This window comes from Taeniopygia guttata, chromosome 33 (genome assembly GCF_048771995.1).
Source record: "Taeniopygia guttata chromosome 33, bTaeGut7.mat, whole genome shotgun sequence".
NCBI classification, from domain to species: Eukaryota; Metazoa; Chordata; class Aves; order Passeriformes; family Estrildidae; genus Taeniopygia; species Taeniopygia guttata.
In genome coordinates, this window is record NC_133058.1 from 1,711,726 (window position 1) to 1,737,310 (window position 25,585).

At 52.2% G+C, this 25,585-nt stretch overlaps 2 protein-coding genes across 2 annotated transcripts in view; one reads left to right on the plus strand and one right to left on the minus strand.

Moving 5' to 3' along the window:
* The window catches only part of COX6B1 (cytochrome c oxidase subunit 6B1), a 14,054-nt gene extending 13,216 nt beyond the window's left edge, over positions 1-838 (minus strand). Inside the window, exon 1 of the mRNA XM_041712416.2 lies at positions 724-838. The gene's annotated coding sequence lies outside the window, so the exon portion shown is untranslated. The remainder of the gene's footprint in view (positions 1-723) is intronic.
* On the plus strand, positions 808-24,345 carry FBL (fibrillarin). Its single transcript, XM_072920743.1, has 9 exons — positions 808-900; positions 2,278-2,319; positions 4,056-4,238; positions 6,233-6,327; positions 8,270-8,440; positions 13,564-13,696; positions 17,690-17,802; positions 21,876-22,021; positions 24,269-24,345. Exons 1-9 carry the CDS (start codon positions 816-818, stop codon positions 24,288-24,290), a joined length of 990 nt encoding a protein of 329 aa, XP_072776844.1. The 5' UTR covers positions 808-815; the 3' UTR covers positions 24,291-24,345.
* The last annotated feature ends 1,240 nt before the right edge of the window (positions 24,346-25,585 follow it).

Genomic DNA, 25,585 nt, shown 5'->3' on the forward strand with positions numbered 1-25,585 from the left:
ATCCCCATTTTAACCCCTAAATCCCCATTTTTTTGTCTGAATATCCCCATTTTTACCCCCAAATCCACATTTTTTACCTCCAAATCCCCATTTTTTAACCAAAATCCCCATTTTTACCCCCAAATCTCCATTTTTAACACCAAAATCCCCATTTTTTTACCCCAAAATCTCCATTTTTTAACTCCAAAATCCCCATTTTTACCCCCAAATCTCCATTTTTAACCAAAATCCCCATTTTTACCCCCAAAATCTCCATTTTTTAACACCAAAATCCCCATTTTTACCCCCAAAATCTCCATTTTTTAACACCAAAATCCCCATTTTTACCCCCAAAATCTCCATTTTTTAACACCAAAATCCCCATTTTTTTTACCCCAAAATCTCCATTTCTTACCCCTAAATCCGCATTTTCCCCCCAAATCCTCGGATTTTACCCTAAAATCCCCACTTTTACCCCAAAATCCCCATTTCTCAACCAAAATCTCAATTTTTAACTAAAATCCCCATTTTACCCCCAAATCTCCATTTTTTAACACCAAAATCCCCATTTTTTTACCCCAAAATCTCCAGTTTTTAACTCCAAAACCCATATTTTTACCCCCAAATCCCCATTTTAAACTCAAAAATCCCGATTTTTACATAAAAATCCCCATTTTTAACCAAAATCCCCATTTTTTTACCCCAAAATCCCCATTTTTTACCCCAAAATCCCCATTTTTTTACCCCAAAATCTCCCCGCGGCGCTCTGAGGGAACTTCCGCCCGGATGTGGGCGTGGCTTCAGCGTCAGTCACAGTCTGCGCATGCGCGAAGGGAATGTGGTTTCCGTTATTTGTGACGTCACTTCCAGTTCCGGCAGAAGCGCGCGGGGCCCGCGTGGAAAAAGCGGCGATGAGGCCCGGTGGGAACTGGGAGGGACTGGGATGAACTGGGATGGACTGGGATGGACTGGGGGGGACTGGGGGGGAACTGGGATGGACTGGGAGGGACTGGGATGGAACTGGGATGAACTGGGATGGAACTGGGATGAACTGGTTTATACTGGGAGGGACTCGGGGGTGCTGGGAAAGGATTGGGGTTGACTGGGATAAACTGGGAGGGACTGGGATGGAACTGGGACAGACTGGGATGGACTGGGAGGGAACTGGGATGGACTGGGAGGGACTGGGAGGGAACTGGTTTATACTGGGACAAACTGGGATGAACTGGGGGGGACTGGGATGGAACTGGGATGAACTGGGAGCAACTGGGATGAAACTGGGAGGGACTGGGAGGGAACTGGTTTATACTGGGAGGGACTGAGGGGGACTGGGATGAACTGGGAGGGACTGGGATGGAACTGGGAGGGAACTGGTTCATACTGGGATAAACTGGGGGGGACTGGGAGGAACTGGGAGGGACTGGGATGGAACTGGGAGTGAACTGGGAGGGACTGGGAACGAACTGGGAGTACTGGGATGTACTAGGACCGTACTGGGATGAACTGGGCTGAACTGGGATGAACTGGGAGGGAACTGGGGAGGACTGGGAGGGACTGGGGGGTGCTGGGAAAGGATTGGGGGTAACTGGGATAAACTGGGAGGGACTGGGGGGGACTGGGAGGGAACTGGGATGGAACTGGAAGCAACTGGGACAGACTGGGGGGGAACTGGGATGGACTGGGAGGAACTGGGGGGCACTGGGAGGGAACTGGGAGGAACTGGGATGAACTGGGAGGAACTGGGATGAACTGGGAGGAACTGGGGGGGACTGGGATGGACTGGGATGAACTGGGAGGCAACTGGGAGGGACTGGGATGGAACTGGTTTATAGTGGGACAGACTGAGACAGACTGGGAGGGAACTGGGACAGACTGGGGGGGACTGGGAAGGAACTGGGAGGGAACTGGGAGGGACTGGGATGGAACTGGGAGTGAACTGGGAGGGACTGGGAACGAACTGGGAGTACTGGGATGTACTAGGACCGTACTGGGATGAACTGGGCTGAACTGGGATGAACTGGGAGGGAACTGGGGAGGACTGGGAGGGAACTGGGGGGTGCTGGGAAAGGATTGGGGGTAACTGGGATAAACTGGGATGGACTGGGAGAGAACTGGGAGGGTGCTGGGGGTAACTGGGAGGAACTCGGTTATACTGGGATGTACTGGGTTATACTGGGAGGGACTGGGGGAGGTGCTGGAGCCAAACTGGGAGCACTGGGAGCCTCCAGGGCCCCTCCCAGTCTGTCCCAGTATATCCCAGTATATCCCAGTACGTCCCAGTCTGACCAGTTCCCGCAGGTTTCAGCCCCCGGGGGGGACGCGGCGGCTTCCGAGGCAGAGGTGAGTCCCAGTATAAACCAGTATGAACCAGTATGAACCAGTATGGCCCGGGCTGCCCGTACTGGGAGCCCCAGTCCCTCCCAGTATGTCCCAGTATGTCCCAGTATGTCCCAGTATGTCCCAGTTCCCTCCCAGTCCCTCCCAGTATCCCCAGTCCCTCCCAGTATAACCCAGTACATCCCAGTCCCTCCCAGTACATCCCAGTATAACCCAGTTCACTCCCAGTCCCTCCCAGTCCCTCCCAGTCCCTCCCAGTGCCCTCCCAGTATAACCCAGTATATCCCAGTTCCCTCCCAGTCCCTCCCAGTATCCCCAGTCCCTCCCAGTCCATCCCAGTCCCTCCCAGTATAACCCAGTACACCCCAATCCCCTCCCAGTCCCTCCCAGTATATCCCAGTACACCCCAGTTCCCCTCCCAGTCCATCCCAGTATAACCCAGTATAACCCAATCCCCTCCCAGTCCATCCCAGTATATCCCAGTATAACCCAGTTCCCCTCCCAGTGCCTACCAGTCCCCTCCCAGTCCCTCCCAGTATATCCCAGTACACCCCAATCCCCTCCCAGTCCATCCCAGTATAACCCAGTATAACCCAGTTCCCTCCCAGTCCCTCCCAGTTCCCTCCCAGTATATCCCAGTCCCTCCCAGTATAATCCAGTTCCCTCCCAGTCCCTCCCAGTATAACCCAGTCCCTCCCAGTCTCCCTCCCAGTATAAACCAGTATAACCCAGTATAACCCAGTATAACCCAGTATCCCCAGTTCCCCTCCCACTCCCTCCCAGTCTGTCCCAGTATCCCCAGTCCCCTCCCAGTACATCCCAGTCCATCCCAGTATAACCCAATCCCCTCCCAGTCCATCCCAGTATAACCCAGTCCCTCCCAGTCCCCCTCCCAGTATAAACCAGTATAACCCAGTATAACCCAGTATAACCCAATCCCCTCCCAGTCCATCCCAGTCCATCCCAGTACATCCCAGTATAACCCAGTTCACTCCCACTGCCTCCCAGTATAACCCAGTATAAACCAGTTCCCTCCCAGTCCCTCCCAGTATAACCCAGTATAACCCAGTTCCCTCCCAGTATAACCCAATCCCCTCCCAGTCCATCCCAGTCCCCTCCCAGTATAACCCAGTACACCCCAATCCCCTCCCAGTCCCTCCCAGTATATCCCAGTTCCCTCCCAGTCCCTCCCAGTCCCTCCCAGTATAAAACAGTCCCTCCCAGTCCCCCTCCCAGTATAAACCAGTATAACCCAGTATAACCCAGTATCCCCAGTTCCCCTCCCACTCCCTCCCAGTCCGTCCCAGTATCCCCAGTCCCCTCCCAGTACATCCCAGTACATCCCAGTATAACCCAGTTCACTCCCACTGCCTCCCAGTATAACCCAGTATAACCCAGTCCCCCTCCCAGTCCCTCCCAGTATAACCCAGTATAACAGAGTCCCCTCCCAGTATAACCCAATCCCCTCCCAGTATAACCCAGTATAACCCAGTCCATCCCAGTATAACCCAGTCCATCCCAGTATAACCCAGTCCATCCCAGTATAACCCAGTCCATCCCAGTCCCCTCCCAGTCCCTCCCAGTATCCCCAGTTCCCTCCCAGTCCCTCCCAGTATCCCCAGTTCCCTCCCAGTCCCTCCCAGTCCCCTCCCAGTCCCCTCCCAGTCCCTCCCAGTATAACCCAGTCCCCTCCCAGTCCCTCCCAGTCCATCCCAGTACATCCCAGTTTGTCCCCGCAGGTTCCGGTTTCCCGCCCCGCGGAGGGGGCGTGGCCCGCGGAGGGGGCGTGGCCCGCGGAGGGGGCGTGGCCCGCGGGGCGCCGAGGGGGCGTGGCCGAGGCCGAGGGGGCGGGGCCAGGGGCGGGGCCCGCGGCGGCTTCAAAGGCGGGAAAAAAGTGACGGTGGAGCCGCACCGGCACGAAGGTAACTGGTTATACTGGTTATACTGGTTTATACTGGGAGGGACTGGGAGGGACTGGGAGGGGAACTGGGAGGGACTGGTTATACTGGTTATACTGGGAGGGAACTGGTTATACTGGTTATACTGGGGAAAAAAGTGACGTAACTGGTTTATACTGGTTTGTACTGGTTTGTACTGGGAGGGACTGGGAGGGACTGGGAGGGACTGGTTATACTGGTTATACTGGGAGGGACTGGTTATACTGGTTATACTGGGAGGGAACTGGTTATACTGGTTTGGACTGGTTTATAGTGGTTTATACTGGTTTATACTGGGAGGGACTGGGAGGGAACTGGGAGGTGTATCCCAGGTGTGTTTATTATTTACCTGCCCAGGTGTGTTTATTTACCTGTTTGTTTATTATTTACCTGCCCAGGTGTGTTTATTATTTACCTGTCCCAGGTGTTTATTTACCTGTTTATTTATTATTTACCTGTCCAGGTGTGTTTATTTACCTGTCTCAGGTGTGTTTATGTTTATTATTTACCTGCCCAGGTGTGTTTATTATTTACCTGTTCAGGTGTTTATTTACCTGCCCAGGTGTGTTTACCTGTCTCAGGTGTGTTTATTATTTACCTGCCCAGGTGTGTTTATTATTTACCTGTTTATTTATTATTTACCTGCCCAGGTGTGTTTATTGTTTATTTACCTGTCCCAGGTGTGTTTATTATTTACCTGTCCCAGGTGTGTTTATTATTTACCTGCCCAGGTGTGTTTATTTATTATTTACCTGTTTGTTTATTATTTACCTGTCCCAGGTGTGTTTATTATTTACCTGCCCAGGTGTGTTTATTATTTACCTGTCTCAGGTGTTTATTTACCTGTCCCAGGTGTGTTTATGTTTATTATTTACCTGTCTCAGGTGTGTTTACCTGTCCCAGGTGTGTTTATGTTTATTATTTACCTGTCCCAGGTGTGTTTATTTACCTGCCCAGGTGTGTTTATTATTTACCTGCCCAGGTGTGTTTATTATTTACCTGCCCAGGTGTGTTTATGTTTATTATTTACCTGCCCAGGTGTGTTTATTATTTACCTGTCCCAGGTGTGTTTATTTACCTGTCCCAGGTGTGTTTATTTACCTGCCCAGGTGTGTTTATGTTTATTATTTACCTGTCCCAGGTGTGTTTACCTGTCTCAGGTGTTTATTTACCTGTCTCAGGTGTTTATTTACCTGCCCAGGTGTGTTTATTTACCTGTTTATTTACTATTTACCTGCCCAGGTGTGTTTATGTTTATTATTTACCTGTTTATTGTTTATTTACCTGTCCCAGGTGTGTTTATTTACCTGTTTGTTGTTTATTTACCTGTCCCAGGTGTGTTTATTTACCTGTTTATTGTTTATTTACCTGCCCAGGTGTTTATTTACCTGTTTATTTACTATTTACCTGCCCAGGTGTGTTTATTTACCTGCCCAGGTGTGTTTATTATTTACCTGTTTATTGTTTATTTACCTGCCCAGGTGTGTTTATTTACCTGTCTCAGGTGTATTTACCTGTCTCAGGTGTGTTTATGTTTATTGTTTATTTACCTGTCCCAGGTGTGTTTATGTTTATTATTTACCTGCCCAGGTGTGTTTATTATTTACCTGCCCAGGTGTGTTTATGTTTATTATTTACCTGTCCCAGGTGTGTTTACCTGTCCCAGGTGTGTTTATTTACCTGCCCAGGTGTTTATTTACCTGTTTATTGTTTATTTACCTGCCCAGGTGTTTATTTACCTGTTTATTGTTTATTTACCTGTCCCAGGTGTGTTTACCTGTCTCAGATGTTTATTTACCTGTCCCAGGTGTGTTTATTATTTACCTGTTTATTGTTTATTTACCTGCCCAGGTGTGTTTATTATTTACCTGTTTATTGTTTATTTACCTGCCCAGGTGTGTTTATTATTTACCTGCCCAGGTGTGTTTACCTGTCCCAGGTGTGTTTACCTGTCTCAGGTGTTTATTTACCTGTCCCAGGTGTGTTTATCTGCCGGGGCCGTGAGGACGCGCTGGTCACGCGCAATTTGGTTCCGGGGGAGTCGGTGTACGGAGAGAAACGGATCAGCGTCGGGGTGAGCACTGGGGATACTGGGTATACTGGTTATACTGGGAGGGACTGGGTTATACTGGTTTATACTGGGAGGGACTGGGAGGGACTGGTTTATACTGGTTTGGACTGGTTTATACTGGGAGGGACTGGGAGGGACTGGGAGGAACTAGTTTGGACGGGCGATACTGGTTCATACTGGTTTATACTGGTTTATACTGGTTTATACTGGTTTATACTGGTTTATACTGGTCTGTAACTGGTTCTAACTGGTTTATACTGGTCTATACTGGTTCAGGAGGGAGCAGACTCAGTGGAGTACCGTGCGTGGAACCCGTTCCGCTCCAAGCTGGGCTGGGACTGGTTCATACTGGTCTATACTGGTTTATACTGGTCTGTAACTGGTTCTAACTGGTCCATACTGGTTTATACTGGTTTAGGAGGGCACAGACTCTGTGGAATACCGGGCCTGGAACCCGTTCCGCTCCAAGCTGGGCTGGGACTGGTTCATACTGGTCCATACTGGTTATACTGGTTATACTGGTCTATACTGGTCTGTAACTGGTTTATACTGGTCTATACTGGTTTAGGAGGGCACGGAATCCGTGGAATACCGGGCGTGGAACCCGTTCCGCTCCAAGCTGGGCTGGGACTGGTTCATACTGGTTCATACTGGTTTATACTGGTCTGTAACTGGTTTATACTGGTCCATACTGGTTTATACTGGTTCTAACTGGTCTATACTGGTTTAGGAGGGCACCGAAGCGGTGGAGTACCGGGCCTGGAACCCGTTCCGCTCCAAGCTGGGCTGGGACTGGTTCATACTGGTCTATACTGGTTTATACTGGTTCATACTGGTTATACTGGTCCATACTGGTCTGTAACTGGTTTATACTGGTCTATACTGGTTTATACTGGTCTGTAACTGGTCTATACTGGTCCAGGAGGGCCCGGAAGCGGTGGAATACCGAGCCTGGAACCCGTTCCGCTCCAAGCTGGGCTGGCACTGGTTCATACTGGTCTATACTTGTTATACTGGTATATACTGGTCTATACTGGTTCATACTGGTTCTAACTGGTCCATACTGGTCCATACTGGTTTAGGAGGGCACCGAAGCAGTGGAATACCGGGCGTGGAACCCGTTCCGCTCCAAGCTGGGCTGGGACTGGTTCATACTGGTTTATACTGGTCTATAGGGGTTTCTATCAGTCTATACTGGTCTATACTGGTTCATACTGGTTCTAACTGGTTTATACTGGTTTATACTGGTCCAGGAGGGCGCAGACTCCGTGGAGTACCGAGCCTGGAACCCGTTCCGCTCCAAGCTGGGCTGGGACTGGTTCATACTGGTTCATACTGGTTCATACTGGTTTATACTGGTCTATACTGGTTCTAACTGGTTCTAACTGGTTTATACTGGTCTATACTGGTTTAGGAGGGTACCGAAGCAGTGGAATACCGTGCCTGGAACCCGTTCCGCTCCAAGCTGGGCTGGGACTGGTTCATACTGGTCTATACTGGTTCTAACTGGTCTATACTGGTTTATACTGGTCTATACTGGTTTGTACTGGTTCTAACTGGTTTATACTGGTCTATACTGGTCCAGGAGGGCACAGACTCAGTGGAGTACCGAGCCTGGAACCCGTTCCGCTCCAAGCTGGGCTGGGACTGGTTCATACTGGTTCATACTGGTCCATACTGGTTATACTGGTTATACTGGTTATACTGGTCTATACTGGTCTGTAACTGGTCTATACCGGTTCTAACTGGTCCATACTGGTCTATACTGGTTTAGGAGGGCACGGAAGCGGTGGAGTACCGAGCCTGGAACCCGTTCCGCTCCAAGCTGGGCTGGGACTGGTTCATACTGGTCTATACTGGTTATACTGGTTCATACTGGTCTGTAACTGGTCTATACTGGTTTATCCTGGTTCTAACTGGTCTATACTGGTCTATACTGGTCCAGGAGGGCACAGACTCAGTGGAGTACCGAGCCTGGAACCCGTTCCGCTCCAAGCTGGCCGCCGCCATCCTGGGGGGCATCGATCGCATCCACATCGCGCCCGGCGCCCGCGTGCTGTACCTGGGCGCCGCCTCGGGCACCACCGTCAGCCACGTCTCTGATATTGTGGGGCAGGTACGGGCACACCTGGGGCACCTGGGCACTCACCTGGGCACACCTGGGCACACCTGGGGGGATACAGACACACCTGGGCGCGGCCTCGGGCACCACCGTCAGCCACGTCTCTGATATTGTGGGGCAGGTGAGATACACCTGGGCACACCTGGGCACTCACCTGGGCACACCTGGGCACTCACCTGGGCACACCTGGGCACACCTGGGCACACCTGGGGCAGGTACAGACACACCTGGGCACATCTGGGCACACCTGGATGGGCACCTGGGCATGGGTGGGTACAGCTGGGTACACCTGAGATACACCTGGGCACACCTGGGGCACCTGGGCACTCACCTGGGCACTCACCTGGGGGCACCTGGGGGCACCTGGGCATGGGTAACTCACCTGGGCACACCTGGGCACACCTGGGCATGGGTAACACACCTGGGGGTACCTGGGCGCGGCCTCGGGCACCACCGTCAGCCACGTCTCTGATATTGTGGGGCAGGTACGGGCACACCTGGGCACTCACCTGGGCATGGGTAACACACCTGGGCACTCACCTGGGCACACCTGGGCACACCTGGGCACACCTGGGGGTACCTGGGCACACCTGGGGGGGATACAAACACACCTGGGCACACCTGGGGGTACCTGGGGGCGGCCTCGGGCACCACTGTCAGCCACGTCTCTGATATCGTGGGGCAGGTGAGCACAGCTGGGCATGGGTAACACACCTGGGCACACCTGGGGCACCTGGGCACACCTGGGGCAGGTACAGACACACCTGGGGGTACCTGGGGGCGGCCTCGGGCACCACCGTCAGCCACGTCTCCGACATCGTGGGGCAGGTACGGGCACACCTGGGCACCTGGGCACACCTGGGCATGGGTAACTCACCTGGGCACACCTGGGCACACCTGGGCACACCTGGGCATGGGTAACTCACCTGGGCACACCTGGGCACACCTGGGCACACCTGGGCACACCTGGGCACACCTGGGCATGGGTAACACACCTGGGCGCCGCCTCGGGCACCACCGTCAGCCACGTCTCCGACATCGTGGGGCAGGTGAGACACACCTGAGCACTCACCTGGGGCACCTGGGCACACCTGGGCACACCTGGGGCACCTGGGCACACCTGGGCACCTGGGCACACCTGGGGGGGATAGAAACACACCTGAACACACCTGGGCACACCTGGGCACTCACCTGGGACAGGTACAGACACACCTGGGCACACCTGGGGGCACCTGGGGGCACCTGGGACACCTGGGCACACCTGGGCACACCTGGGGCACCTGGGCACACCTGGGCACACCTGGGCACACCTGGGCACACCTGGGGCACCTGGGACACCTGGGCACACCTGGGCACACCTGGGGGCACCTGGGGGGTATACAAACACACCTGGGCACACCTGGGGCACACCTGGGCACACCTGGGGGTACCTGGGCACACCTGGGGGTACCTGGGCGCGGCCTCGGGCACCACCGTCAGCCACGTCTCCGACATCGTGGGGCAGGTGAGATACACCTGGGCACACCTGGGCACTCACCTGGGCACACCTGGGCACACCTGGGCACACCTGGGCACACCTGGGGCACTCACCTGGGCACCTGGGCACACCTGGGGGTACCTGGGGGCACCTGGGGGCACCTGGGCACACCTGAGCACACCTGGGGCACCTGGGCACACCTGGGGGGGATACAAACACACCTGGGCGCGGCCTCGGGCACCACCGTCAGCCACGTCTCTGATATTGTGGGGCAGGTGAGGGCACACCTGGGCACACCTGGGCACACCTGGGCACACCTGGGCACTCACCTGGGCACACCTGGGCACACCTGGGCACACCTGGGCACACCTGGGGCACCTGGGCACACCTGGGCACACCTGGGCACACCTGGGGCACCTGGGCACGCATGGGTAACACACCTGGGCACACCTGGGGCACCTGGGCACACCTGGGCACACCTGGGCACACCTGGGCACACCTGGGGCACCTGGGCACGCATGGGTAACACACCTGGGCACACCTGGGGCACCTGGGCACACCTGGGCACACCTGGGCACACCTGGGCACTCACCTGGCCACACCTGGACACACCTGGGGGGGATAGAAACACACCTGGGCACACCTGGGGGGGATACAAATACACCTGGGCACACCTGGGCACACCTGGGCACACCTGGGCACACCTGGGCACACCTGGGGCACCTGGGGGGGATACAGACACACCTGGGCGCCGCCTCAGGCACCACCGTCAGCCACGTCTCCGACATCGTGGGGCAGGTGAGCACACCTGGGGCACCTGGGCACTCACCTGGGCATGGGTAACACACCTGGGCATGGGTAACACACCTGGGGGTACCTGGGGGGGATACAGACACACCTGGGCACACCTGGGGGCACCTGGGCACACCTGGGGGTACCTGGGGGGGATACAGACACACCTGGGCACACCTGGGGGCACCTGGGCACACCTGGGGGTACCTGGGGGGGATACAGACACACCTGGGCACACCTGGGGGCACCTGGGCACACCTGGGGGTACACACCTGGGGGCACCTGGGGGCACCTGGGCACACCTGGGGGCACCTGGGCACTCACCCGGGGCACCTGGGCACACCTGGGGGCACCTGGGGGGGATACAGACACACCTGGGCACACCTGGGCACACCTGGGCACACCTGGGTACACCTGGGCACACCTGGGCATGGGTAACTCACCTGGGGGTACCTGGGGGCGGCCTCGGGCACCACCGTCAGCCACGTCTCCGATATTGTGGGGCAGGTGAGGGGCACCTGGGGCACCTGGGCACACCTGGGCACACCTGGGCACACCTGGGGGTACCTGGGCACACCTGGGCACACCTGTGACACACCTGGGCGCACCTGGGCACACCTGGGCACACCTGGGGGGGATAGAAACACACCTGCGCACACCTGGGCACACCTGGGGGCACCTGGGTGACCTTTGGTGACCTTTGCTGATATTTGGTGGGCATTGGTGACCTTTGGTGACCTCGGGTGGACATTGGCCACCCTTGGTGACCTTAGGTGGACATTGGTGACCTCTGCTGACCTTTGCTGATCTTTGCTGACCTCGGGTGGACATTGGTGACCTTTGGTGACCTTAGGTGGACATTGGTTACCTCTGCTGACCTTTGGTGACCTCGGGTGGACATTGTTGACCTTTGGTGGACATTGCTGACCTTTCGTGACCTCGGGTGGACATTGGTGACCTTTGGTGACCTCAGGTGGACATTAGTGACCTTTGCTGACCTCAGATGGACTTTGGTGACCTTTGGTGGACATTGGTGACCCTTGCTGACCTTTGCTGACCTCGGGTGGACATTGGTGACCTTTGCTGACTTTGGGTGGACATTGATGACCTTTGGTGACCTTTACTGATATTGGGTGACCTTGGATGGACATTGCTGACCCTTGGTGACCTCGGGTGGACATTGCTTACCTTTGCTGACCTTTGCTGACCTTTTCTGACCTCTGCTGACCTTTGCTGACCTTGGGTAGACATTGGTGACCTTTGGTGGGCACTGTTGACCTTTGGTGGCCCTTGGTGACCTCAGGTGACCTTTGCTGACCTTGGGTGGACATTGATGACCTTTGGTGGCCTTTGGTGACCTCGGGTGGACATTGGTGATCTCTGCTGACCTTTGCTGACCTTTGCTGACCTCGGGTGGACATTGGTGAACTTTGGTGGACACTTTTGACCTTTGGTGAACATTGGTGACCTTTGCTGACCTCGGGTGACCTTGGGTGACCTTGGGTGGACTTTGCTGACCTTTGCTGACCTCGAGTGGACTTTGATGACCCTTGGTGACCTTTGCTGACCTTGGGTGGACATTGGTGACCTTGGGTGGACTTTGTTGACCTTTGGTGGACATTGGTGACCCTTGGTGACCTTGGGTGACCTTGGGTGACCTTGGGTGGACTTTGCTGACCTTTGCTGACCTTTGGTGACCTTTGCTGACCTTTGGTGACCTTTGCTGACCTCGGGTGGACTTTGCTGACCTTTGGTGGACATTGGTGACCCTTGGTGACCTTGGGTGACCTTGGGTGGACTTTGCTGACCTTTGCTGACCTCGAGTGGACTTTGATGACCCTTGGTGACCTTTGCTGACCTTGGGTGGACATTGATGACCTTTGGTGACTTTGGGTGACCTCAGGTGGACTTTGGTGACCTTTGCTGACCTCGGGTGGACATTGGTGACCTTTGGTGACCTTGGGTGACCTCGGGTGGACTTTGCTGACCTTTGGTGGACATTGGTGACCTTTGCTGATATTTGGTGACCTTTGCTGACCTCGGGTGGACATTGGTGACCTTTGGTGACCTTGGGTGGACATTGCTGACCTCAGGTGGGCATTGTTGACCTTTGGTGGACATTGGTGACCTTTGCTGACCTCGGGTGGACATTGGTGACCTTTGGTGACCTCAGGTGACCTTTTGCTGACCTCGGGTGGATATTGGTGACCTTTGGTGACCTCGGGTGGACATTGGTGACCTTTGGTGGACACTGTTGACCTTTGGTGGACATTGGTGACCTTTGCTGACCTTTGCTGACCTTGGTGGACATTGGTGACCTTTATGACCTCGGGTGGACATTGGTGACCTTTGCTGACCTTTACTGATATTTGCTGACCTTGGGTGGACATTGTTGACCCTTGGGTGGACATGGGTGACCTCAGGTGACCTTTGCTGACCTTTGCTGACCTCGGGTGGACATTGGTGACCTTTGGTGACCTTAGGTGGACATTGGTTACCTCTGCTGACCTTTGCTGACCTTTGGTGGACATTGGTGACCTTTGCTGACCTCGGGTGGACTTTGCTGACCTTTGGTGGACATTGGTGACCTTTGCTGACCTTGGATGGACTTTGGTGACCTTTGGTGGACATTGCTGACCCTTGGTGACCTTGGGTGACCTTGGGTGGACATTGCTGACCTTTGGTGACCTCGGGTGGACATTGGTGACCTTTGCTGACCTTGGGTGGACATTGCTGACCTCGGGTGGACATTGGTGACCTTTGGTGACCTTTGGTGGACATTGTTGACCTTTGCTGACCTCGGGTGACCTTGGTGACCCCTGCTGACCTCGTGTGCCCCCGTGTCCAGGAGGGCGTGGTGTACGCGGTGGAGTTCTCGCAGCGCTCGGGCCGGGACCTGCTGGGGGTGGCCAAGAGAAGAACCAACGTGGTGCCGGTGATCGAGGACGCGCGGCACCCCCACAAGTACCGCATGCTGGTCGGTCAGTGCCACCACCTGGGGACACCTGGGGACATGGGGACACCTTGGGGACATCATGGGGACACCTTGGGGTCATGGGGACACCAACGTGGTGCCGGTGATCGAGGACGCGCGGCACCCCCACAAGTACCGCATGCTGGTCGGTCAGTGACACCACCCCTGGGGGACACCACGGGGACATCTGGGGACACCTGGGGGACACCTCGGGGTCACCTCGGGGTCATGGGGACACCATGGAGACACCAAGGGGACATCATGGGGACATCATGGAGACACCTTGGGGACATCATGGGAACAGGGGGACACCTCGGGGACATCATGAGGACATGGGGACACATCCAGGAACATCATGGGGACATCATGGGGACATGGGGACATCTTGGGGACACCATGGAGACACCACAGGGACATCATGGGGACATGGGGACACCATGGAGACACCTTGGGGACATCATGGGGACACCAAGAGGACATCACGAGGACATGGAGACATCATTGGGACATTGTGGGGACACCTTGGGGACACCATGGAGACATCGTTGGGACATGGGGACATCATGGGGACACCACAAGGACATCATGGAGACATCGTGGGGTCATGGGGACACCTCGGGGACATGGGGACACCAACGTGGTGCCGGTGATCGAGGACGCGCGGCACCCCCACAAGTACCGCATGCTGGTCGGTCAGTGCCACCACCCCTGGGGACATGGGGACACCTGGGGACACCTCGGGGTCATGGGGACACCTCGGGGACATCATGGAGACACCATGGAGACATCATAAGGACATGGAGACGTCATGGGGACATGGGGACACATCCAGGAACATCATGGAGACATCATGGAGACATCATGGGGACATGGGGACACCTTAGGAACATCATGTGGACATGGGGACACAACCAGGAACATCATGGGGACACCACAGGGACATGGGGACACCATGAGGACACCTTGGGGACATGGAGACATCATGGAGACATGGGGACATCATGAGGACACAACCAGGAACATCATGGAGACACCTTGGGAACATCATGTGGACATGGGGACACATCCAGGAACATCATGGAGACATCATGGGGACACCATGGGGACACATTGGGGACACCTTGGGGACATCATGGAGACACCACAAGGACATCATGGAGACATCGTGGGGACACCTTGAGGACATCTTGGGGACATGGGGACACCATGGGGACATCTTGGGGACATCATGGAGACACCATGGAGACACCACAGGGACATGGGGACACCATGGGGACACCTTGGGGACATGGGGACACCTTGGGGACACCTTGGGGTCATCATGGAGACACCTTGGGGACATGGGGAAACCATGGAGACACCATGGGGACGTGGGGACACCTTGGGAACATCATGTGGACATGGGGACAGCACCAGGAACATCATGGAGACATCATGGAGACATCATGGAGACATGGGGACACAACCAGGAGCATCATGGGGTCATGGGGACACCATGGGGACATGGGGACAGCACCAGGAACATCATGGGGACACCTCAGGAACATGGGGACACCTTGGGGACACCTTGGGGACATCATGGAGACACCTTGGGGACACCAAGAGGACATCATGGGGACATGGGGACATCATGGAGACATTGTGGGGACACCTTGGGGACACCTTGGGGACACCATGGGGACACCTTGGGGACACCAAGAGGACATCATGAGGACATGGGGACATCATGGAGACATTGTGGGGACACCAAGAGGACATCATGGGGACATGGGGACACTTCGGGGACACCTTGGGGACATCGTGGAGACACCTCGGGGACACCTTGGGGAAACCATGGAGACACCACAGGGACATCATGGGGACTCCTTGGGGACACCTTGGGGACATGGGGACATCATGGAGACACCACAAGGACATCATGGAGACATGGGGACACCATGGAGACACCTTTGGGACATCATGGAGACATCATGGGGATTTGGGGACACCATGGGGACATCATGTGGACATGGGGACAGCACCAGGAACATCATGGGGACATCATGGGGACATCATGGGGACATCATGGAGACAGGGAGACATCATGGGAACACCTTGGGGACCCCTCAGGGACATGGGGACACCTTGAGGACACCTTGGGGACATCATGGAGACATCGTGGGGACACCACAAGGACATCATGGAGACACCTTGGGGACATGGGGACACCATGGAGACATCATGAGAACATGGAGACATCATCGGGACATCATGGAGACATCATGGGGACACCTTGGGGACATGGGGACACAACCAGGAACATCATGGAGACATCACAGGGACATGGGGACATCATGGGGACACGGAGACATCATAGGGACATCATGGGGACATGGGGACACCTCAGGGTCATGGAGACACCTCGGGGTCATGGGGGAGGTGTGGAGAACATTCTGGAGAAAGTTCTGGAGAAGGTTCTAAAGGCCTGGAGAACCTCCTGGAGAAGGTTGGGAAAGGTTCTGGAGAAGGTTCTGGAAAAACTTCTTAGGAACCTTCTGGGGAACCTCCTGGAGAAGGTTTGGGAAAGGTTCTGGAGAAGGTTCTGAGGAACCTTCTGGAGAAACTTCTCCAGAACCTCCTGGGGAACCTCCTGGAGAACCTGTGAGGAACCTTCTGGGAAAAGTTCTGGAGAACTTTCTGGAGAAGGTTCTTGAGAAGGTTCTAAAGGTCTGAGGAACCTTCTGAGGAACCTTCTGGGGAACCTCCTGGAGAAGGTTTGGGAAAGGTTCTGGAGAAGGTTCTGGAGAAACTTCTGAGGAACTTTCTGGAAAACGTCTGAGGAACCTCCTGGAGGAACTTCTGAGGAAACTTATTCCAGGAAAATTTGGGATAATTTGGGATAATCCCGTTTTTTTCCCTCTTTTTCCAGTCATGGTGGACGTGTCCTTCATGATTTTGGAATTTTATGGGAATTTTGGGTTCCGGGATGGAATTTTGGGGGAATTTTTTTGGAATTTTGGGTTTTTTCCCTCAGAATTCCAGGAAAATTTGGGAAAATTTGGGATAATTTGGGATAATTTGGGATAATCCAATTTTTCCCCCTTTTCCAGCCATGGTGGACGTGTCCTTCATGATTTTGGAATTTTATGGGAATTTTGGGTTCCTGGCTGGAATTTTGGGGGAATTTTGGGTTTTTTCCCTCAGAATTCCAGGAAAATTCGGGATAATTTGGGATAATCCCATTTTTTTTCCGCCTTTTCCAGCCATGGTGGACGTGTCCTTCATGATTTTGGAATTTTGTGGGAATTTCACGTTCCTGGCTGGAATTTTTTGGGAATTTTGGGTTCCTGGCTGGAATTTTGTGGGATTTTTTTGGAAATTTTGTGTTTTTTCCCTCAGAATTCCAGGAAAATTCGGGATAATTCCAGGAAAATTTGGGATAATCCCGTTTTTCCCCCTTTTCCAGCCATGGTGGATGTGTCCTTCACGATTTTGGAATTTTGTGGGAATTTTGGGTTCCTGGCTGGAATTTTGTGGGAATTTTCTGGGAATTTTGGGTTTTTTCCCTCAGAATTCCAGGAAAATTCGGGATAATTCCAGGAAAATTTGGGATAATTTGGGATAATCCCATTTTTTCCCCCTTTTCCAGCCATGGTGGACGTGACCTTCACGATTTTGGAATTTTGTGGAAATTTTGAGTTCCTGGCTGGAATTTTTTGGGAATTTTGGGTTCCTGGCTGGAATTTTTTGGGAATTTTGGGTTTTTTCCCCAGAATTCCAGGAAAATTTGGGAAAATTTGGGATAATTCGGGATAATCCCATTTTTTCCCCCTTTTCCAGGCATGGTGAACGTGTGCCTCATGATTTTGGAATGTTATGGGAATTTTGGGTTCCTGGCTGGAATTTTGTGGGAATTTCACGTTTCTGGCTGGAATTTTTTTTAAATTTTGGGGTTTTTCCCTCAGAATTCCAGGAAAATTTGGGATAATTTGGGATAATCCCGTTTTTCCCCCTTTTCCAGGCATGGTGGACGTGATCTTCGCGGACGTGGCGCAGCCGGACCAGACGCGCATCGTGGCGCTGAACGCGCATCACTTCCTGCGCTGCGGCGGCCACTTCCTCATCTCCATCAAGGTGCAAACCAGTACAAACCAGTACAAACCAGTTCGGACCAGTTCAGACCAGTTCAAACCAGTACAGACCAGTTTGGGGCACTGGGAGTGGGAATTGGGGACTTCAAACCAGTAAGAGGGCAGTAAAAACCAGTTAGAACCAGTTCAGGGTGTTGGGAAGGGGGTTTGGGGGAATTAAAAACCAGTATAAACCAGTACAGACCAGTATAAACCAGTTCAGACCAGTTCGGACCAGTTCGGACCAGTTTGGGCCACCAGGAGTGGGAATTGGGGAGTTCAAACCAGTGACAGGGCAGTAAAAACCAGTTAGAACCAGTTAAAACCGGTTAGAACTGGTTAGAACCAGTTAGAACCAGTTCAGGGCTGCTGGGAAGGGGGTTTGGGGGAATTAAAAACCAGTAGAAACCAGTTCAGACCAGTATAAACCAGTTTGGGGCACTGGGAATGGGAATTGGGAGTTCAAACCAGTAACTGAGCACTAAAAACCAGTTAGAACCAGTTAGAACCAGTTAGAAACAGTTAGAACCAGTTAGAACCAGTTAAAGGAAGGGATTAAGGGCGGGTTAGAAACCAGTATGGGCCAGTACTGACCAGTTCAGACCAGTTCGGACCAGTTCAGACCAGTTTGGGCCACTGGGAGTGGGAATTGGGGACTTCAAACCAGTGACAGGGCACTAAAAACCAGTTAGAACCAGTTAGAACCAGTTAGAACCAGTTCAGGGGTGCTGAGAAGGGATTAAGGGGGAATTAGAAACCAGTATGGACCAGTATAAACCAGTTCAGACCAGTATAAACCAGTTTGGGGCACTGGGAGTGGGAAATGGGGACTTCAAACCAGTAAGAGGGCAGTAAAATCCAGTTAGAACCAGTTAGAACCAGTTCAGGGTGTTGGGAAGGGGGTTTGGGGGAATTAGAAACCAGTACAGACCAGTATAAACCAGTATAAACCAGTATAGACCAGTATAAACCAGTATAGACCAGTATAAACCAGTTTGGGGCACTGGGAATGGGAATTGGGAGTTCAAACCGGTTCTAACTGGTTCTGATCGATGTAGAACTGACTCGAACCGGTTCTGACTGGTCTGTAACTGGTTCTAACTGGGATCTGACCAGTTCCAGCTGGGATCTGACTGGTTCAGACTGGATTTAACTGGTTCTAACTGGGATCTAACTGGTTCTGGTTCTGACTGGTTCTGGCTGCTTCAAACCGGTTCTAACTGGTCCTGATTGGTTCTGACTGGGATCTAACCGGTTCTAAGTGACTCAAACTGGTTCTAACTGGTTCTGACTGGTTCTGACTGGTTGTGATTGATGTAGAACCGGTTCTAACTGGTTCTAACTGGTTCTGGCTGCCCTAAAACCGGTTCAAACTGGTTCTAACTGGTTCTGACTGCTCTAAAACCGGTTCTAACTGGTTCTAACTGGTTCTGGCTGCCCTAAAACCGGTTCAAACTGGTTCTAACTGGTTCTGACTGGTTCTGACTGCTCTAAAACCAGCTCTAACCGGCTCTAACTGCTCTAAAACCGGTTCTAACCGGCTCTGACCACTGTAAAATCGGCTCTAACTGGCTCTAACTGGCTCTAACCGCTCTAAAACCGGTTCTAACTGGTTCTGACTGCTCTAAAACCGGTTCTAACCGGCTCTAACTGCTCTAAAACCGGTTCTAACCGGCTCTAACCGGCTCTGACCAGTCTAAAACCGGTTCTAACTGGTTCTAATTGGTTCTGACTGCTGTAAAACCGGTTCTAACCGGCTCTAACCGCTCTAAAACCGGCTCTAACTGGTTCTAACCGGCTCTAACTGCTCTAAAACCGGTTCTAACCGGCTCTAACCGGCTCTGACTGCTCTAAAACCGGTTCTAACCGGTTCTAACTGCTGTAAAGTTGGTTCTAACCGGTTCTGACCGCTCTAAAACCGGCTCTAACCGGTTCTGACTGCTCTAAAACCGGTTCTAACCGCTTCTGATCGCTGTAAAATCGGCTCTAACCAGTTCTAACCGGCTCTAACCGCTCTAAAACCGGTTCTAACTGCTCTAAAACCGGCTCTAACCGGCTCTAACTGCTCTAAAACCGGCTCTAACCAGCTCTAACCGCTCTAAAACCGGTTCTAACCGCTTCTGATCGCTGTAAAATCGGCTCTAACTGGTTCTGACTGCTCTAAAACCAGTTCTAACCACTCTCAAACCGGTTCTAACCGGCTCTAACCGGCTCTAACCGCTCTAAAACCGGCTCTAACCGGTTCTGATCACTGTAAAATCGGCTCTAACCAGTTCTAACCGGCTCTAACCGCTCTAAAACCGGTTCTAACCGGCTCTAACCGCTCTAAAACCGGCTCTAACCGGCTCTAACCGGCTCTGACTGCTCTAAAACCGGTTCTAACCGGCTCTAACCGCTCTAAAACCGGCTCTAACCGGTTCTAACCGCTCTAAAACCGGCTCTAACTGGCTCTAACCGGCTCTAACCTCTCTAAAACCGGTTCTAACCGGCTCTAACCGCTCTAAAACCGGTTCTAACCGGTTCTGACTGCTCTAAAACCGGTTCTAACCGGCTCTAACTGGCTCTAACCGCTCTAAAACCGGTTCTAACCGGCTCTAACCGCTCTAAAACCGGCTCTAACCGCTCTAAAACCGGCTCTAACCGGTTCTAACTGCTCTAAAACCGGCTCTAACCGGCTCTAACCGGCTCTAACCGCTCTAAAACCGGTTCTAACCGGCTCTGACCGCTCTAAAACCGGCTCTAACCGGCTCTAACCGCTCTAAAACCGGCTCTAACTGGTTCTAACCGGCTCTAACTGCTCTAAAACCGGTTCTAACCGGTTCTAACCTCTCTAAAACCGGTTCTAAGCGGCTCTAACCGCCTCTAACCGCTCTAAAACCGGTTCTAAGCGGCTCTAACCGGCTCTGACTGCTCTAAAACCGATTCTAACCGGTTCTAACCGCTCTAAAACTGGTTCTAACCGGCTCTAACCGGTTCTGAGTGCTCTAAAACCGGTTCTAACCGGTTCTAACCGGCTCTAACCGGTTCTAACCGCTCTAAAACTGGTTCTAACCGGCTCTAACCGGTTCTGAGTGCTCTAAAACCGGTTCTAACCGGTTCTAACCGGCTCTGACCGCTCTAAAACCGGTTCTAACCGCTCTAAAACCAGCTCTAACCGGCTCTGACCGGTTCTAACCGCTCTAAAACCGGTTCTAAGCGGCTCTAACCGGTTCTGATGGCTGTACAAGCGGCTCTAACCGGTTCTAACCGCTCTAAAACCGGTTCTAACCGGCTCTAACTGCTCTAAAACCGGCTCTAACTGGCTCTGACTGCTCTAAAACCGGCTCTAACCGGCTCTAACCGCTCTAAAACCGGTTGTAACTGGTTCTAACCACTCTAAAACCGGTTCTAACTGGCTCTAACCGCTCTAAAACCGGTTCTAACCGGCTCTAACCGCTCTAAAACCGGCTCTAACCGGCTCTGACCGGTTCTAACCGCTCTAAAACCGGTTCTAACCGGCTCTGACCGGTTCTAACCGCTCTAAAACCGGTTCTAACCGGCTCTAACCGGCTCTAACCGCTCTAAAACTGGTTCTAACTGGTTCTGACCGCTGTAAAACCGGCTCTAACCGGTTCTAACTGGCTCTAACTGCTCTAAAACCGGTTCTAACTGGCTCTGACCGCTCTAAAACCGGCTCTAACCGGTTCTAACTGGCTCTAACTGCTCTAAAACCGGTTCTAACTGGCTCTGACCGCTCTAAAACCGGCTCTAACCGGCTCTAACCGGCTCTAACCGCTCTAAAACTGGTTCTAACTGGTTCTGACCGCTGTAAAACCGGCTCTAACTGGTTCTAACCGGTTCTGACTGCCCTAAAACCGGCTCTAACCGGCTCTAACCGCTCTAAAACCGGTTCTAACTGTTTCTTACCACTGCTAAACCGGCTCTAACCGGTTCTCACTGATTCTGATCACTGTAAAGTCGGTTCTAACCGGCTCTAACCGGCTCTAACTGCTCTAAAACCGGTTCAAACCGGCTCTAACCGGTTGTGACCGCTCTAACCGCTCTCAAACCGGTTCTAACCGGTTCTGCCCGGCCCAGGCCAACTGCATCGACTCGACGGCGCCGGCCGAGGCCGTGTTCGCGGGCGAGGTGAGGAAGATGACGGCCGAGCGGATGAAGCCGCAGGAGCAGCTGACGCTGGAGCCCTACGAGAGGGACCACGCCGTGGTGGTCGGCGTCTACCGGTGACTGGTTTATACTGGTTTATACTGGGTTATACTGGGAGGGGGAAACACGGGGGGTTTGGGCGAAAAAATGGGGATTTTAGGGGGAAAAATGGGGATTTTATGGGGAAAAATGGGGATTTTATGGGGAAAATGGGGATTTTTGGGGGTAAAAATGGGAATTTCAGGGTGAAAAAGGGAACTGGGTTATACTGGTTTATACTGGGACAGACTGGGAGGGACTGGTTTATACTGGTTTATACTGGGAGGGGGAAAACGGGAGGTTTAGGCAGAAAAATGGGGATTTTATGGGAAAAAATGGGATTTTCGGGGTGAGAAAGGAACTCGTTATACTGGTTTATACTGGGAGTGAACTGGGACAGAGTGGGTTATACTGGTTTATACTGGTTTATACTGGGAGGGGAAAAACGGGAGGTTTAGGCAGAAAAACGGGGATTTTAGGGGAAAAATGGGGATTTTATGGGGAAAAATGGGGATTTTAGGGTGAAAAATGGGGATTTTATGGGGAAAAATGACGATTTTATGGGGAAAAATGGGGATTTTTGGGGTGAAAATGGGACTAGGATGGACTGGGTTATACTGGGTTATACTGGGACGGACTGGTTTATACTGGGAGGGGGAAAAACAGGAGGTTTAGGCAGAAAAATGGGGATTTTAGGCACAAAAATGGCGATTTAGGGGGAAAAATGGGGATTTTGGGGCTAAAAACGGGAATTTTAGGGTGAAAAAGGGAACTGGGTTATACTGGTTTATACTGGTTTGTACTGGGACAGACTGGTTTATACTGGTTTATACTGGGAGGGGGGAAAATGGGAGATTAGGGCAGAAAAATGGGGATTTTAGAGTGAAAATGGGGATTTTATGGGGGAAAAATGGGGATTTTATGGAGAAAAATGGGCATTTTTGGGGTGAAAATGGGACTAGGATGGACTGGGTACACTGGGTTATACTGGGTTATACTGGGTTATACTGGTTTATACTGGGAGGGGGGAAAACGGGAGGTTTAGGCAGAAAAATGGGGATTTTAGGGTGAAAAATGGGATTTTAGGGTGAAAAATGGCGATTTTAGGGGGAAAAATGAGATTTTTGGGGTGAAAAAGGGAACTGGGTTATACTGGGTTATACTGGGAGTGAACTGGGACAGACTGGTTTGTACTGGTTTATACTGGGAGGGACTGGGAGAGGAAAAAACGGGAGATTTGGGCAGAAAAATGGGGATTTTAGGGGGAAAAATGGGGATTTTATGGGGAAAAAATGGGCATTTTTGGGTGAAAAAGGGAACTGGGTTATACTGGGTTATACTGGGACAGACTGGTTTATACTGGTTTATACTGGGTTATACTGGGAGGGACTGGGAGGGGAAAAAACAGAAGATTTAGGCACAAAAATGGGGATTTTAGGGTGAAAAATGGGGATTTTATGGGGAAAAAATGGGATTTTCGGGGTGAAAAAGGGAACTGGGTTATACTGGTTTATACTGGGACAGACTGGGACACACTGGTTTATACTGGTTTATACTGGGAGGGGGAAACGGGAGGTTTAGGCAGAAAAATGGGGATTTTAGGGGGAAAAATAGGGATTTTAGGGGAAAAAAAGGGAATTTCAGGGGGTAAAAGGGAACTGGCTTATACTGGGTTATACTGGGAGAGAGCTGGGACAGACTGGGTTATACTGGTTTATACTGGTTTATACTGGGAGGGGGGAAACGGGAGGTTTGGGTGAAAAAATGGGGATTTTAGGGTGAAAAATGGGCATTTTAGGGGCCAAAATGGGAATTTTGGGGGTAAAAATGGGAATTTCAGGGCGAAAAAGGGAACTGGGTTATACTGGTTTATACTGGTTTATACTGGGAGGGGAAAAACGGGAGATTTGGGCAGAAAAATGGGGATTTTAGGGTGAAAAATGGGAATTTCAGGGTGAAAAAGGGAACTGGGTTATACTGGGTTATACTGGGAGAGAGCTGGGACAGACTGGGTTATACTGGTTTATACTGGGAGTGGAAAAAACTGACGATTTAGGCACAAAAATGGGGATTTTAGTGTGAAAAAATGGGGATTTTGGGGGATAAAAAGGGAACTGGGATGGACTGGGACAAACTGGGAGGGACTGGTTTATACTGGTTTGGACTGGTTTATTCTGTTTTTTACCGGTTTTTACTGTTTTTTACCGGTCCTTACTGTTTTTTACTGGTTTTTACTGGTTTTTACTGGTTTTTACTGGTTTTTACTGGTTTTTATTCCCCCCCAGGCCCCTCCCAAAGGAGAAGTGACGTCATCGCTCCTCCCGCCCGCCAGAGGGCGCCATCAGCGGGGGCGTGGCCTAACCCGGAAGTCCCCCCGCGCTGATCAAAAATGGGCGTGGTCTAACCCGGAAGTGGGCGTGGCCTAACCCGGAAGTGGCCGCTGGGGGTGGGGGCAAGGCCTGGGGGGGTTTGGTAAATAAAGGAGATTTGATTAATTAGCCTCGTTAATTCATTAATTAGGGGCTAATTGGTGCGTCTGGTGGTTCGCGGTTTAATTAAGGGGCTGGAGGTGGTCAAGGGAAGGGTTAATTAATGGTTAATTCATCAATTAACGGTTACTTATCGCACTTAATTAATTAATTGCACTTCATTAATTAATTGCTGCCAGGGTTAATTGATTCCTGGGCGTGCTAATGAGCACAGTGGTTAATTAGGGGGGGTGTTGATTAATTGGGATTGTGCAATTAGTGGGGGTGGCTAATTACGGGCATTAATTGGGGCTAATGGGATTAATTAATTTAATTGGGTTAATTAATTCCGGGTGTAATTGGGGGTTTAATTAATTAATGGGATTATTAGTGGGAGATGTTAAGTGGGGGCGTTAATTAATGGCAGCTGTTAATCAGCCGTGGGATTCGTTAATTGGCATTTTGGGGATATTTGGGGCCATTTTGGGCACATTTTGAGAACTCTTGGGGACATTTTGGGGACCCCTGGGGACATTTTGGGCACCTTGGGGACATTTTGGGGACATTTTGAGGGAAATTTGGGGACATTTTGCCTATTTTGGGCACCTTGGGGACATTTTGGGAACCCTTGGGGACATTTGGGGCCATTTTGGGCACATTTTGGGCACTTTGGGCACATTTTGAGGACATTTTGGGCACCTTGGGGACATTTTGGGCACATTTTGGGGACATTTTGAGGACCCCTGGGGACATTTTGGGGATATTTAGGGACATTTTGGGCACATTTGGGGCCATTTTGGGCACACTGGGCACATTTTGAGAACCCTTGGGGACATTTTGGGCACCTTGGGGCCATTTTGGCCATTTTGGGCACACTGGGGCCATTTTGGGCACCTTGGAGACATTTTGGGGACTCCAGGGGACAATTTGGGGACGTTGTGAACATTTTGGGCACCTCGGGGACACTTCGGGTACATTTTGGGGACATTTGGGGGCCATTTTGGGCACTTTGGGGACACTTTGGGGTCCCCTGGGGACATTTTGGGGACATTGTGACAATTTTGGGCAACTCAGGGACACTTTGGGGACATTTTGGGGAAATTTGGGGACATTTTGGCCATTTTGGGCACCTTG

Coding starts and splice junctions, on each gene's coding strand:
- FBL (XM_072920743.1), top strand. CDS start 816: ATGTGGTTTCCGTTATTTGTGACGTCACTTCCAGTTCCGGCAGAAGCG. Junction 13,697..17,689: donor CAAGTACCGCATGCTGGTCG/GTCAGTGCCACC, acceptor CCCCTTTTCCAG/GCATGGTGGACGTGATCTTC. Junction 17,803..21,875: donor ACTTCCTCATCTCCATCAAG/GTGCAAACCAGT, acceptor TGCCCGGCCCAG/GCCAACTGCATCGACTCGAC.